The sequence below is a fragment of the Electrophorus electricus genome, chromosome 8 (assembly GCF_041902795.1).
Source record: "Electrophorus electricus isolate QZ-2024a chromosome 8, ASM4190279v1, whole genome shotgun sequence".
Taxonomy (NCBI): domain Eukaryota; kingdom Metazoa; phylum Chordata; class Actinopteri; order Gymnotiformes; family Gymnotidae; genus Electrophorus; species Electrophorus electricus.
In genome coordinates this window covers 20,525,922-20,540,797 of record NC_137504.1, presented here as the reverse complement: position 1 = coordinate 20,540,797, position 14,876 = coordinate 20,525,922, and the positions used below count along the sequence as shown (strand labels likewise).

The following is a 14,876-nucleotide window of genomic DNA, read 5'->3' as shown; positions in this document are numbered from 1 at the left end:
CAGCTGAGACTACACAGCTTTATTTGAACCTTACATTTCAAATATTAGACTATTAAGATTGTTGGAGGGCTACATCAGGGGAGGTTGGTTTATTTCAAACTGATTTACTGATAAAACTAACTTTCAGGGGGAAAAAAATGCTGAATATAGATCAGTGTCAGCTGGCTTAGTCGGCAACGGATACGTTATAAGACTACAGGACACAAGTGTCACGTGCACTTACACGTAACCATCCCGCAGGAACGGCGTGTGGGCCGGGAGGCAGTAGTGCTCCGTCTTGGGCAGCAGGACCCAGGAGGGTCTGTAGTAGCACTGTTCTGGGATCTTCAGAGGGAGGAGGCACTGGCTTGGAAGGGTCCGCAGGGGGGCGAACATGGAACAGCCTAACTGTGGCTGCACGGAGGGGACATGGGACACAAATGAGAATTTGGGGGGGGGGGGGCTGATTGCAAGATCTCATGAGGGAAGAAAGACAGAGCAGCGCATCCTGAATTTGCAATATAACATTTCTCTAGTTATTTAGCGTAATCAGCGTCGGCCAGCCCCTGTACCCACCCGTATGTCTTCTGCTTTGGGGCTGGCCATGCTGTCCTCCACTTCCATCTTGAAATCGGAGAGATGGCTGTTGGTGTGGGCGCTGAGGATGTGCTCGGGCCCCGCTGAAGGGGCCGGGGGCTCCTGGCTGGGGGTGTCGCGGTACATGATGGGGGAGAACGCCGGGTGCTGCTCCAGAGAGGGGGGTGTGGGGAACATTCGCTGGAGCTCTGCTACTGCTGAGAGCGGATGGGCAAAAGCGAGAAAGGAAGGGGATGAGAGAGAGAGAGAGAGAGAGAGAGAGAGAGAGAGAGAGAGAGAGAGAGAGAGAGAGAGAGAGAGAGAAGGGACAGGGAAAGGGAGAATGAGAATGGGACAGAACAAAAGAAAGAGAAAATTTGTGTTATAGTTCACAGGTTTTAATTAATTATTTTTACACTGCTGACTGACCAGAAAGGCTAAACTTACTTGAGGGATATGGCACTGCTACTCTCCCGTCTATCCCCGGGGGGCGCTCGTCTGCTCCCGGGACCACAGTCTTGGCTGACTGCTGATGATTAGGAAACGTGGTCTGAAAAGGTTAGAAAAACAGAAAACTTTTGAAAATATTCCAGTAGTTCGTTGACCCCCAGAGTAAAGCTCTGAAACTACGATCACAAAGAACGTAACTAAGTTAAAAATAACGTTAAAAAGTAACTCACAACAAATATCTTGCCATGTCACTGGTCAGCAATTATGGCAAATACGGGTCACATAGTTTTCATAAAAACGTGAGCTTGCCCCCTGTGATGTAAGTGTTGTCTGAGCAGACACTCACCCCAAGTTCATCTTCCTCCTCCCCGAAGATATTTTCTAGGTCCGAGATGAGCACTATCAGGTCTTTCTCCCTGGTCAGAGGGGGGTTGGCCTTGGCTCCTGACTCGTCTTGAGCCAGCTCCTCTGTAAAGGTGAGAGTGCATTCATTGAGAGCAGTGCCGCTTTATCCCTGTAAACATATGCACCCGCCATCCTCGGAGTGCCGACTCACCGGATTTAGGGGCGGAGCTAAAAATGGACATGGCATCTTTCCCTTCGGGCATCGCCCCATTTCCGTTTATCTCCTCTCCCTAACACACACACACACACACACACACACACCAACTTTTTAAACATTTGTGCAGAAATAAAATGAACTTTTCAATTAAATTTATCAGGGATAGCCAATACGGCCAAGATTATATTACACTGTGCACTACAGATTTTTAACATGTATGTATTTAAAAAAGGTCTCAGGTAAAGAGCTGAGACACTACTGAACATGCTAAAACCCTGATATTAGATTTACCTGGCACCCAGGAAACTGTTCACCCACCTTTGCTTTCCGGCTGGGATCCCGGCCCTGGCCTTTCAGCCTTTTGGAAGTGGGGAAACTGTACTCAATGTCACCCTCCTTGAAGTCATAAGGGTCATCACCGGGCTCCCCTAGCCCCTCGACGCCAGGCTGCTGCAGGAAGTGCAGGGTGCTGACGTGCTCGCGGACCCGCTCCTCCGAAACCTTAAACCGCTTGTGCGTCTCGGCAAAAAGCCTGTGGACAAACGGAGCAGACGGTTGATCCCAGCTGCATGCTGGTGTGCTTCCTCTCCACCCCAGTGCAGAGTGTTTGCGCTCACGGTACCTCTTCAGTGCAGCTCCTTCGCCGGCGCCCTCTGCTGGACTCTCCACTGTATCGCCGGGTAGCTCCGGAGGCTTGAAGTCCGGCTTTTCCACCCTGGGGGTCCGGAAGCTTTTCCACCAGCTCCCACCGGCGTCTCTGGGCCCCAGCGAGGCCGCATACAACGCCGTCTCGCTCATCTCGGTAGGCGGGGCCACTGGAGGGCCCTCCAGACAGTGGGGCAAACTGACGGGGGCCTCTACGGCCTCGGGGTCCTGCACTCTGGGGTGTGGGCTGAGCGTAGGTGGCAACGGCGACACTGGGGAATGGAGGAGAGATTCTGGGACTTTCCTGATGGCCGACAGGGGCTTGGGGTACTTGCAGCTGGGCAGGGAATCCAGGGGAGGTTCCAGGGGCACGAGAGCCAGCTGCGGCCCGGCCGGCGCGTCCTGCTCCGGGCACGGCTGCTGGTCCATGGAGAGACGGTGGTGGAAGGGGGTTATGGCAGCCCGTTTGGGCCCCTTGTCGGACTTGTCAGGCTTATCAGTCGTCTTGTGTTTGGGCGCAGAGGGCGGGGGCAATGAGGGGGCGGAGGTGGAGGAGGGGTTGGTGCCAGGCTGGGGGTTGGCAGAGCACCCGCTCGCCTGCTGCTGCTTGGGCTGCTGCCTCAACCTTCAAGGGCAAAAACACAAAAGCTCATCCAGAGAGCCGTTCCCAGCATGGGAGTGGAGCCAAGCAGAGGTCCATCAACACCACTGTATTAACTTCAAAATAAAAGCCCCATGTCTATGAAATGAATGCAGTTCCACGCATAAATCTACCCAAAGGCTATAAACCACACTGTCGTCACGACAACGCGCGCTTGTGACAAGGAAACCCGCAAAGGCGTCGGCTCGCGCCCCGTGCGGTTTGTGAGGCTAAGCTCGAGGCCGCACGTGGCGTGAAATTCTGGTCCGCTGCCGAGGCAAACGGAACAGGGCCTGGAGGAAGGTGGCGGTGCATGTGCGGGTGAGGAAGAGTGCCAACCTGGAGCAGCTGCAGGGGGCCCTCTCGCCGGGGGCCGTGAAGTCCCACACGGCCAGCTCGCTTGACGCTTCCTTCTTCGCCGTCATGCTGTTGGACAGATTGCATCTGCGTGGGCGAGACAGAGAAGCGCTGATGACTCGGTCTTCTGTTATGTTTGCACCAGGAGTTTGAAAGGCATGGAGGCAGTATATTTATGGAACAGTATTCAAAGACAAGACATCTTTCAAGCAGCAGTTCGCCAAAAAGCGCCGATGTGGATCAAAGCCAGTGAAAGGCAGTTAGTATCAGGCTTTAGGATGCAGGGGACACAAATTTCAAAAGCAATAAACACACAGGAAAAGCCAGGCTTTCCTCCTAAAGAACACATACTTGCGCTGTAATTGGTTCACATAGCATTCCTTCCATGCCTGATGGACCATCTGATTGGTCAGCTTCTTCTCCGAATGCTTTGGGCTGTGGGCAGGGCCACTCTCTTGGCTAGTTACGCTGGAAACGGCGGTCTGGAAGCCACTGTCACCTAGCAACAGCCAAAAACACACATCACCACTGATGCAAACTTCAAAATGTGTTTATTTGGTTTTAGGGTTGGCTTCTGTTTGCTCTAGCAAGGCAGTATGGAATAAAGGAAGCCTGTCACAGCCAGACTACTTCAAACACTTCTAAAGCACCCTCTAGGGCCCTCCAGCTCAGCACCAGTATCTGCTCGATCTTAATTTGCAAGTTCCTTCATTCACTGACCCCTTAATTAAATGCTAATGACAAAAGGATGTCACACGAGATGATAAAAGGGACAAGAAAGTGCACAAAGATTTGATATCGAACACATTTTAAGTGCATAATCTCCCAAACCGTGACATGAAGGATGCTTATCTAATAAAGACAATTCAGATTAGGATTACAAGGATTACATTTCTGAATTTGGTATGCGTTTGTCCATGCTGGAATGTGACTGGACAGAGATTGTGGGGTTAATAATCTTCTCCAGTAGGCACTAATATACGCTCACGGGTCATTAGCGGAACCGTTAACAGGAAATGCACTGTAAGCACGATTACATTTTGAGTGTAGAGGTGGCTGGTAATGAGGCTGGTATGAGAGGGAATGAGGTTGTTCGGGGGGCATCTGTGGGGGAATGTAAAGAGCTCAAGTGTGTGATCAGTCCACGTGATGATTAGTGCATCCAAACAGGACAAGCATCCACAGTAACTTGGGCATATGGTGCTTCAGTGCTACGTAGTTAGAGTAAAAACCAAGATGGTATCTATTCAGATTTTATGGGGCATTTAAACTTTCTTCTCAATGGTTTTTACACCTAATTAACTTTGTGTGTTCTTGCCTCTGTGTGTGTGTGTGTGTGTGTGTGTGTGTGTGTGTGTGTGTGTGTGTGTGTGTGTGTGTGTGTGTTACCTGAGCAGGGCTGCTCTGGGGAGGTGGGTGGAGTGAGGGGGATGCCACAGTTGGTGGAGTCTCTCGTGGTCCCCTGAGCTCCCTGGGCGGGTGAAGGCTGCTCCACAGGTACATCAGCCTGGGCAATGAGCACAAAGGCTGCTGGGTAGATCATCCGCACTCCACCTACAGGGACGACGGGACAAACGAACCCAACCAAGCAGGTGGCGTTGGGGGCCGGAACAGAGGTGTGAGAGGGAGAGAGAGAGCGAGAGAAAATAATGGTGTTCGAACAATGTAGAAGATTTAAAACACTGCTGACTGGTTCAATACACCCCAGTGGTATATATCAATAAATATCAATATTTAGTATTCTTCATAATCAAATCATTCAAAACCTGGGCTCATCTCACTTGCAAGCTTAGATAAACCTGCCCTTATAAGTTGAGCCTTAACCTGTAAACACACAGCCAGCTCGACGCCCCTCCCACCCTGCACCTGGTCTGCATGTCAGTTGGTAGTGTGTAACAGTGCTGTACTTATGCTTCAGGGTTCTGAGAAGGCAGCTTTCTCTACACTTCCTGAGGAGTCTGAGAAGTATTAGTAAGTCATTAGGCCATGGTTGTTACTCAGAATTTGTGTTCTGTGTCTGCTCTCTGGAGCTCTGTTGTTTGGAGTCTTTCATGCCTGGCTGTGTGAGAAGTATATTATTATTATTATCATCATTATTATTATTAGTTACAATTATATGGTGACTTTCTTAAACCAAGGACACTTTACAGGTAGAAATCAGCTTTTTAAAATCAATTCAGACATACAGATGAGAAGTGGCAGCCAAATTGCCCACAGCGCACATACGCACACCCACACACACGTATGTATATCTATATACATACGCAATTCACATTCATACAGGACAATTTAGCGTATCCAATCAACCCTGGTGACAGTGCCTCACACATATCAAGAGCCAAAACTAATCAAAGCTATGACTTTGTCCTGTCTGCTTACATGGGAATGCTGAGAGTGAGTGAGTCAAAAGCTTTCTTAGGCACCAGAAACAGCCGGCTGGCTGAATTCCAATCCATCCCAATCCCAATTAAGAGCAGACATTGCGTGTCTGGTTTATATCATGTCTGCCAATGCTCAGAGTAGATCATCGTTATCCAAAATGAACATGTCAGCAAGTCAGTACACTCTTTGAAAATCAACCCAAGCTAGCACGAAAGCCTCCCATCAGCTCGCCAGCATGGCCACGCCGGCTTCGTTGTGTGGTGCGGGGTGCCTCACCCACGATGACCTCCAGGGCAACGTGGCGGTGTGGGTCGCGGGTGGGCTCGGCTTCACCGCGCTCGCCCTCCTGCCGCTTCAGCACCACGGGGTAGAAGCTGCTCCACTCCTCCATCAGCTTCCGCACAGCCGGGTCGCTCATCTTGAAGGCCTGGCCCGTGAGGGTGCCGCCCAGTCCGTACGGGCTCAGGATCACTGCGAGCCAGAGGCGGGAGGCATACTGATCGGGCTGATCTAGGAACAGGCTTAACCTTTAGTCTTACTTAAAAGTAACAGGCTCCACCTTTAATCCCTCTTAAAGGGGCAACAGATAAATAGAGGCCATTGTGAAAAGGCGATCTAATCTCAAAGGTACGTCCAAAGAGGACTTTTAAGTACTAGTTATAGAGCCAAGGGCTCATGGGGCAGCTTCTCCTAAGGTGGGTAGACTCAGGTAGCCCGAGGAAGCCCAGGCTCGAGGAGGCCGTCTAACCCAGAAACATGGGATAAACGGTCACAAAGAAAACTGAGTCAAAAACACTGAGGTCAGAGTACAGGTGTATGAGCAGATACCACCCAGACGGAGGCCTCCGATGCGGGTTATGAGAGAAAGTGGGTGTAAAGGCTCCGCTTCGAGTGGGGCAGCAGGGAGGGTTTGAGGGGCGAGCGGGGCCAGCTCGGCTCACCCTGTATGGGGCTGCTGGAGCTCTGAGCCAGGCGCACGTGCTCCTCAGTGATGTGGTAGGCGGGCTGGTGCTGGCTGATCTCCACGCTGGTGCACACATTACTCTCGCCATGGAGGAAGAAGGAGAAAGAGCAGGAGAGGTGCTCGCTGCTGCTGGAGAGAGCGAGGGTGGATGGAGGGAGAGGAGAAAGAGGAGCAGGATGGAGAGAAAGAGGGGAAGAGAGAGATCTCATTTCAGACAGCACATAAATGGGACATATCAGTAATACTGCAACATTGCTTTAATGGAATAATATAAAAAGATATGCAGTAGGCATATTCCCAGTGCTTAGTACTTGCTTAAACGACAGCATAATCTATTTTTAAAGCCGTTTTGTTTACAGCTGTGCTTTTTTTGCAATCCAATATTCCTTTTTATTCCATCACATGATTTTTATTTTTTTTTAAACGTTCATAAACACAGCAAACCAAGGTCTGTTCATTACTTTGGGGGCAGCAAAATAACTCCTCTCTTCTAGCTTCGTACACGTGTGACAGAAGTGCGTGTACATCTCGGATAAAGGTATGAAGCTTTAGAGAGTAATAAGGACTACAGGGAGCTGTGTGATGGGTTTCCACAAGAGGGCGCTAAGCACTCAGTTGACGGAAGCAATTTGTGTGGCACATAAGCATTCCTCCAGCTCACCAAGAACAACAGAACGTTGGAGTCATAACAGCAGGCTGCTTCAGCGCGCACACACACACTTCTACGTGTACTGGCTGCAGAAGCTTTCCTCTTCTTGCATTTAAATAACTCAGATTACTGCTGTGCATCTATCTATCTATATATCTATATATCTATATCTATATATCTATAGATATATATATATATATATATATATATATCTATATATATATATATATATATATATATATATATATATATATATATATATATATATATAGTAAAAAAAATGTCTGCATCATCTCATAACTCTCCTCCCACTTTACCAAGCCAACTCTGTCCTACCACCATATGAAGAACTATTTTTAGAGGCACGGGGTGCCAATAGGAAAAGTCTCATGTTAGAGCATTGGACCAGGCTACCATACAACCCCCACCCATCCACCCACCTATCTCTCCACCCTCACACACATATGCACACTTGTAACCGCATCCAGCTTGGTGTGCAGTCTATGAAAAGCAAGCTCTGTTGCCTACTGTCTTCCAGCTAGCTGGTTCTTACACAGAGCCATCATTTAGACACTGCACATAAAGCGTGCTAGCCATTTAAGACACGCTCAAAGAGTAAAATAAATAAACGGGACATCGCACGACTTCCTAATGAGCAGAGGGATTTGTTAGAGGCTTTAAACACCAGAAAACAAGACAATTTCGCCGGTCAATCCGAGCACAGATCAAGCAATGCCTCTCAGAAAAGGCCGTCTTATCTCAGTAAGGGCACTATTAATCAAACCCAGACTTCCCCACCCTTACAGTTAGCATCGTCAGAAGTCTTAGCAGACTGACCTGGTTCGCTACATATTTATAAATGGATAATTATGCGGTGCGCGACAATGAGTGCAAATCAGCCAAGCCTATATGCACGCACAAAGGAAAAGGCAAAGAACTGCACATCTGCACTTTCTTTGAACCAATCTGGGGTTCCAGTTCCGCTGACAGCGAAACCACATTCGAGTCATGCTTTCAAAATACGCCGCTACCGAATCCATATTCAGGGACGAACGCAGGAACTCTCTGGTTCAAGGACGGGATGTTCGTCACCCAGGCGATCCCTCGGCGCACTGTAAACCGGGCTGGATTATTCGTCGTGCTGCGTCAGGCCGGCGCGAAGGAAAGTTGCAGGGAAGGTGTGACAGCGGAAGAGCAGCCCGGCACGCGCCGTGCTGAGGCGTCCGTCAGAATCCGCGTGGGGCCCCACGCTCTGACAGAGCAGCATGCCCAATCGCAGATCTTATCAAGGGCTTAGACAAGCGATCGGCGGCCGGGACGTTAAAAGGCTCCCAACCCCTCCGCTTCTGATAGCACGGCGGAGTGGAGGGGTTGCAAGAGAAAGCCCTCCTGCAAAGTTCTTTAATGAGCTTTTTCGTTACAAGCCTATCTTACAAACATTTTCGCTATGCACCGTATTCAGGGATGATTGTAGGGGTACTTACCATAACAAGATCTAGGAAATCTTGAATATAAAACACTAAAAAAAAATAAAAATCTAGAGAAATGTTGTTTGCAATTAATCTGATTATGTTTCTGCAATAGGCTTCTAGCAGTCTCAGCAGGTCTCTGCAGGGGTTCAATATGACCTAACTGATAGCACAGGAAGGCTATACAGTATTAGCACATTTTGACTATGTGATGTAGTCAATACATCAGGACCATGTAAACAGGAAGGAGCACATATACCCTTTGCATGGACTTGCATGGAAGCAGGTTTGAGTTACAGGTGTGCCGCATGGTGTACATGGTTGGGAGTCTGGACACCAGGGTCTCTCTCACCTCTCACCTTAATGCACCAAGCAGCTAGACAGCTGGAAGGCCGTAGAGTGAATAGCGCTCTCTTCCTAGAGCACCGTGTTGCTTAGCAGTGCAAGGTGACCAATAAGAACTGACACAGCTATAGACTTCATATTCAAAACACACTGCCTGGCCAAAAAAAAAAAGTGTCACCACCTGGATTTAACTAAGCAAATTGGTAAGAGCCTCCCATTGGATAATTACTGCACGGGTGATTATGTTTCAGCTGGCAACAAGTTATTTAACCCTAAATGATGCAGTGAGTAGCTTCTCATTTGTTAAACAACCATGTCGAAAGACACATCCTGTGGTCGTGGAAAAGATGTTGATCACTTTCAGAAGGGTCAAATTATTGGCATGCATCAAGCAGAGAAAATATCTAAGGAGACTGCTGAAAGTACTAAAATCTGGTTAAGAACTGTCCAACGCATTATTAAAAAGTGGAAGGACATGGGGAAACATCATCTCTGAGGAAGGAATGTGGTCGGAAAAAAATCTTGATTGATCATGATCGGCAATCACAAACGTGTGGTGAAATCAAATCGAAGAAAAACAACAGTAGGACTCAGGGATATGTTTAATAGTGAAAGTAAGAGCATTTCCACACGCACAATGCGAAGGGAACTCAAGGGATTGCGACTAAACAGCTGCATAGCCTTAACAAAACCACTGAGGCAAATCGGCAAAACGGCTTCAATTTGCTAGGGAGCATAAAGATTGGACTCTGGAGCAATGGAAGAAGGTCATGTGGTCTGATGAGTCCAGATTTACCATGTTTCAGAGTGATGGGCGCATCAGGGTAGGAAGAGAAGCGGCTGAAGTGATGCACCCATCATGCCTAGTGCCTACCATACAAGCCTGCGGGGGCAGTGCTATGATCTGGGGTTGCTACACTTGGTCAGGTCTAGGTTCAGCAATGTTGCGTGTCCAAATAATGAGGTCAGCTGACTACCTGAATATACTGAATGACCAGGTTATTCCATCAATGGATTTTTTCTTCCCTGATGGTATGGGCATATTCCAAGATGACAATGCCAGGATTCATCGGGCTCAGATTGTGAAAGAGCGGTTCAGGGAGCATGAGACATCATTTTCACACATGGATTGGCCACCACAGAGTCCAAACCTGAACCCCATTGAGAATCTTTGGGATGTGAAGACTTTCCGCAGTGGTCCAACTCTCCCATCATCAATACAAGATCTTGGGAAAAAATGTATGCAACTACGGACAGAAATAAATGTTGTGACATTGCAGAAGCTTGTGGAAACGATGCCACAGTAAATGCGTGCCGTAATCAAAGCTAAAGGCGGCCCAACGAAATATTAGTATGTGTGACTTTTTTTTTTGGCAGTGTATATTAAAATATAATATCAATAGTGTCATTATATTTCAAAAGTATATTTACCATCGTCATATTTCTCCATTACATTTGAAGATTATGACGTTTCTACAACTTTTTACAAAGTTTACAAAGGAGCCATGAAAGTTCAGCTGAAAGTCAGAGATGTGTTGGATTAAATGTGTTCCTGAACCTTCCGCCAACCTCCAAAATGATCTTGGTAAAGAAATGGATGCATAGCGTGGTGTAGGTTCCACCCTGCTCCACCTTCACTCCACCCAGCAGCAGTCAACACGACATGAAAAGAAACATCCACTCCGCTATGTGGCAGAAGGCAGCTGGGCTTCCGGTGCTTGGCACCCGGTTTATTGCTGATTTGGTGGGCAGAGGCGGCAGAGCAGCAGTGGAGTGACGTGTGACACTGCTGCTCCACTGGCAAAGTACTGGTGACTGAAGGGATGAGATGCTGGCTCACGGCCTTGGAGAGAGGGAGGGGTGTCAGAGGGGCAGAAAAAATAAGAGAATGGACAAAAATAGAGGGGGGAGGGAGAGAGAGGCGCTCCCTGACTCGGTGTGGGATTCAGATGCGCTCCCAATATTTAAATCCAGACTGAAAATGTCTTTCATTTTGCGCAAGCTTTTGGCTAACATATCTTAAAACGCCACTGTTTACAGCTCGACTGGGCTGTAAATATCGTTTCATGCGTTTTCACACGCACTGCAGCGCTTTGACGGATACGCCGCGTCTATAATCACTTACTGCTCTCACTCTGTAAGGTTTACTCTCTCCTCTCCACTCTTCTGTTTTATTCTCTGCCTGTCCTTTCTCTGAGCTGTTACGTCCTCGACTTGCAATACACTCCCAGCCTCACAACAGGATTCAGGCACACAATCAGTCCTTAAATCTGGACTGAAACATACCCATTAACACAAAGATTTGGCTAATATTCCTTGATGCGTATGCGTTTACAAATGCTACTGTTTGCAACACCGCTGATATATTGACTCTGTCATCATACACTGCTTTCTTTTGCTAGTGCTCTTTTCTTGTTATTCTCTGTTGCTCTCCTACTCTCTGAGATGCCCCCGCTCCTTCTGACCCTGTGATACTGGTGGAGTTCAGCTGAGATACACACACACACACACACACACACACACACACACCCCGCTCACTTGTCCCTAAACCATTCTCTACCACCATGAAGTCGCTTGTTTGCGGCCTGATAAAAGAAAACCTAGCCTTCCCCGAGTTGGTCCTGCACCAGACATGGTCTTGGGCTTCTGGCACACTCTTCATCACCAAGTCCAGACTGGACAACTTCCAACCTGCCTGAGCATCCAGTTTTATCAGTTATGACATGCACGTCTCCACAAACTTGCCTCACATTAGCTGTGTTTGTGCTCTGTTTTTCTATCGTGTTTCTCTGTAGTTTTCTTGGCTTATTATTGATTACTTCTGTTCACATGGTTATGCTGTCCAGTGTGGATCAGAGGGGGATGGGTTCCTCCTGCGAGTCTTGGTTCCTCATGTGGTTTCACAGGGGGGTTTCCTCTCATCACTATTGGGGGGGTGGGGGGGGGTTACACCCAGACATTTCTAAGGCTGCTTTGTGACAATGCCTGCTGTAAAAAAAAAAAAGAAAAAAGAAAAAAAAAGGCCTATATAAATAAACTTTGATTGGTTGAGAGAGTGAGAGAGAACGAGAGAGGGAGAATAAGAGAGAGACTGGTGGAACAAATGGAGAGGATACAAGCCAGTACTTTCTTAAACGACCTTTAGAAAGAAATGAGATAAGTGACCTACTAAAAATATAGCTGATATGTTTAGGTTTTTAAAATGTACACTGTACAAGTACTTTACTTAGTGACTGTACTTAGTGTCTGTTCTTTACTTAGTGACTGTACTTAGTGTCTGTTCTTTACTTAGTGTCTGTAGTTTACTTAGTGACTGTAGTTTACTTAGTGTCTGTTCTTTACTTAGTGTCTGTTCTTTACTTAGTGACTGTAGTTTACTTAGTGTCTGTAGTTTACTTAGTGTCTGTAGTTTACTTAGTGACTGTACTTAGTGTCTGTTCTTTACTTAGTGAATGTAGTTTACTTAGTGACTGTAGTTTACTTAGTGACTGTAGTTTACTTAGTCTCTCTTTCTCTACTGGTTCTGGACATTACTTGAAAAGTTTCAGACTGAATGTGTGAAATGTATTTAGACACAATGTCAGTCCATGTGTGTGTGTGTGTGTGAGTGTGTGTGTGTGTGCGCACGAGCACATGCATGTGTGTGAGTGAGAGAGGTAGAGTGAGAGGGACAGAGACTGGGTGTGAGCCGAAGCAAGTGAATTATTTAGTGCTGAACATACTTGATAGCTACAAACTTAACACACAGAGCACAGCATGTTCCACTGTGCACAATTAATAGTTTTACACTGAAATCAATCAGGAAATCCAGAGCTAGAGAGAACAGAGCATGAATGCACCATTTACTGTTCCCAGGGGTGTGTGCCAATCTGTGTGTGTGGGTTTCACATGCGTTATTATTTGTTCAGTGTCATGTTGCAGTCTGACGGCATGAGTTGTCTTTTATGTTATTATTCATTTTCTTAAATTCACCCCAGTGTTGGCTACTGCCAGTTCATCCCTATATACATCATCATCACCCCCTATCACGTGACAGCCAACGACATCGTGGGACAGCTCAATGCACGTGGAGGAAGACACTAAGTGCGCAACTCTGTGTGTGTGTGTGTGTGTGTGTGTGTGTGTGTGTGTGTGTGTGTGTGTGTGTGTGTGTGTGTGTGTGTGTGTGTGTGTGACCTAACAGATGCCCACAGTTGGCTGGCGTCTCTCTGGATCAACAGGGAGACAGAAGATCAGAGCCATCCTTCCCGCCCAGCGAAAGCTCAGCCAATCGGACTCGCTCGGAGCGCGGGCCACAGATGGCCGGGAACGGAGCTCAGCTCGACTGCACAAACCCACCTTCTCAGAACTCGGCCGCCTCAGCCAAGCACTGAGGCCTCGTGTCCGACAGACACCCCCAGCCATTCGCTCCCTCACCCAGCACAACTCCTGCTCACTTAAGCTCACGATCAAAAGCACCAAGTGTCACGTCGGGGTCAGGGCCGGAAATGCGACACCGTCTGTGGGTCTCTTTTTTTTCCCCACCATCTACTTGTTAACACATCACAGTGCCCCCTACAGGGCACCGGGCCAATGCTTTTGAACTGTGAGCCCCGCACAGCAGAAAGAAACACAGGAAACACCTCAACTGTCCTGCTGACAGGATGGGCACTGGTGCTGTAATTTACGACACCTCAGAGCCCTGATTAACAGAAACCTTTGCTGAGCAGTGAGATGACAGGATACACAGTAAACTGCCAAAATGTAGAGCCCCTCCAAACTACCAACAGTTGATATGTTTATAACCAGGAACCTATGTTTTATAAACTCATACGCTACCTTTAATGTTTTACTTACCAAGTGTAATCAATACACTTGAAGTTGAAGAGACCTAAACAGAATAGCATGGTTGTAAAAGGTTCCCGCATCTCACTTTTTATTGTTTCCTGCTTGCACATATAATGTGTTATCTATATAATCTTATCTGTGCTTTTACGGTTATGGCAGTGAAGAAACAGGCAGATATTGTGTTGGCACTACAACTATACGATGGGACAATAACCTTTAAGAGTCTGTCTCGCCTCTCGGAGAGGCGGCTGTCAGGACGGACAGGTACAGCACTGTTGGAATTCCAGAACACGGAGCACACGATTCATTGGGTCTGACGAAGGCTCGGGCGACTCTCCGTAAAGCAGGCTGCATTCCAAAGACTTTCGTCACAGCAGATGCCACAAGTGAGCGGCAAAACCACAAACATGTAAAGTGTCTCTAAGGAAAAGATGCTTTTTGGCCTCCCTGTCTTGCCAGAGGCACGTAGCATAAATACTGAGCTGGAGCGATCCCACACTGCGTGCGTTCAAACTGCCCGTTGCTTGAATTTCTGAGTGCATTATTTTCTTGATAGCCCTATTTTCATATTTTACCATTTCACTTTACACAATAAAATTAACGTCTCAGATCTGAGAATCACAGGAATGATTGAAGGTTTAATTGAGCAAACACTATTAAGGTGTCCTCAGTGAGTAAACGACATCAATCAAATCAAACCAACAAATCATTTTCCCCCAACAGAGTCTCGCTGACGTTATTAGTGTTGCTATCATACTTTTATCGCATTCTTAGCCAATCAATGCCATATATAGAGATAAGACTTGCACATGTGAAGGCAGTCAATAAAGCAACAGAAGAAACAAATCCTCTCAGCTACTACAAGAACATCACTCAAGCCAACGGGTAGCCCATTTAGATTAAGCTAGAAGAGACAGAATAATACCTAAAACATAAGGCATAAAATAGCCACAAACCCTCCTCAGTGCATACAACAAACACATCAGGATGAATGGATGGATGAAATGAGATCTTGGGTCAGTTCCCCTGTC

At 47.4% G+C, this 14,876-nt stretch overlaps 1 protein-coding gene across 8 annotated transcripts in view; it reads right to left on the bottom strand.

The window, feature by feature from the left end:
* The window catches only part of LOC113583944 (mediator of RNA polymerase II transcription subunit 13-like), a 63,921-nt gene that overhangs the window by 9,629 nt on the left and 39,416 nt on the right, over positions 1-14,876 (bottom strand). For 3 of the 8 annotated variants that reach the window (XM_035526997.2, XM_035526995.2, XM_035526999.2), the window contains 12 exons: positions 6,533-6,684; positions 5,868-6,062; positions 4,599-4,763; positions 3,561-3,708; positions 3,192-3,296; positions 2,190-2,837; positions 1,886-2,099; positions 1,562-1,640; positions 1,352-1,473; positions 1,003-1,105; positions 556-773; positions 224-393 (listed from right to left, as the gene is read on the bottom strand). In XM_035526997.2, the coding sequence (XP_035382890.1) occupies positions 224-393; positions 556-773; positions 1,003-1,105; positions 1,352-1,473; positions 1,562-1,640; positions 1,886-2,099; positions 2,190-2,837; positions 3,192-3,296; positions 3,561-3,708; positions 4,599-4,763; positions 5,868-6,062; positions 6,533-6,684 (2,319 nt within the window). The other 5 variants (XM_035526998.2, XM_035526996.2, XM_081718822.1 and 2 more) reach the window with 5 other exon arrangements.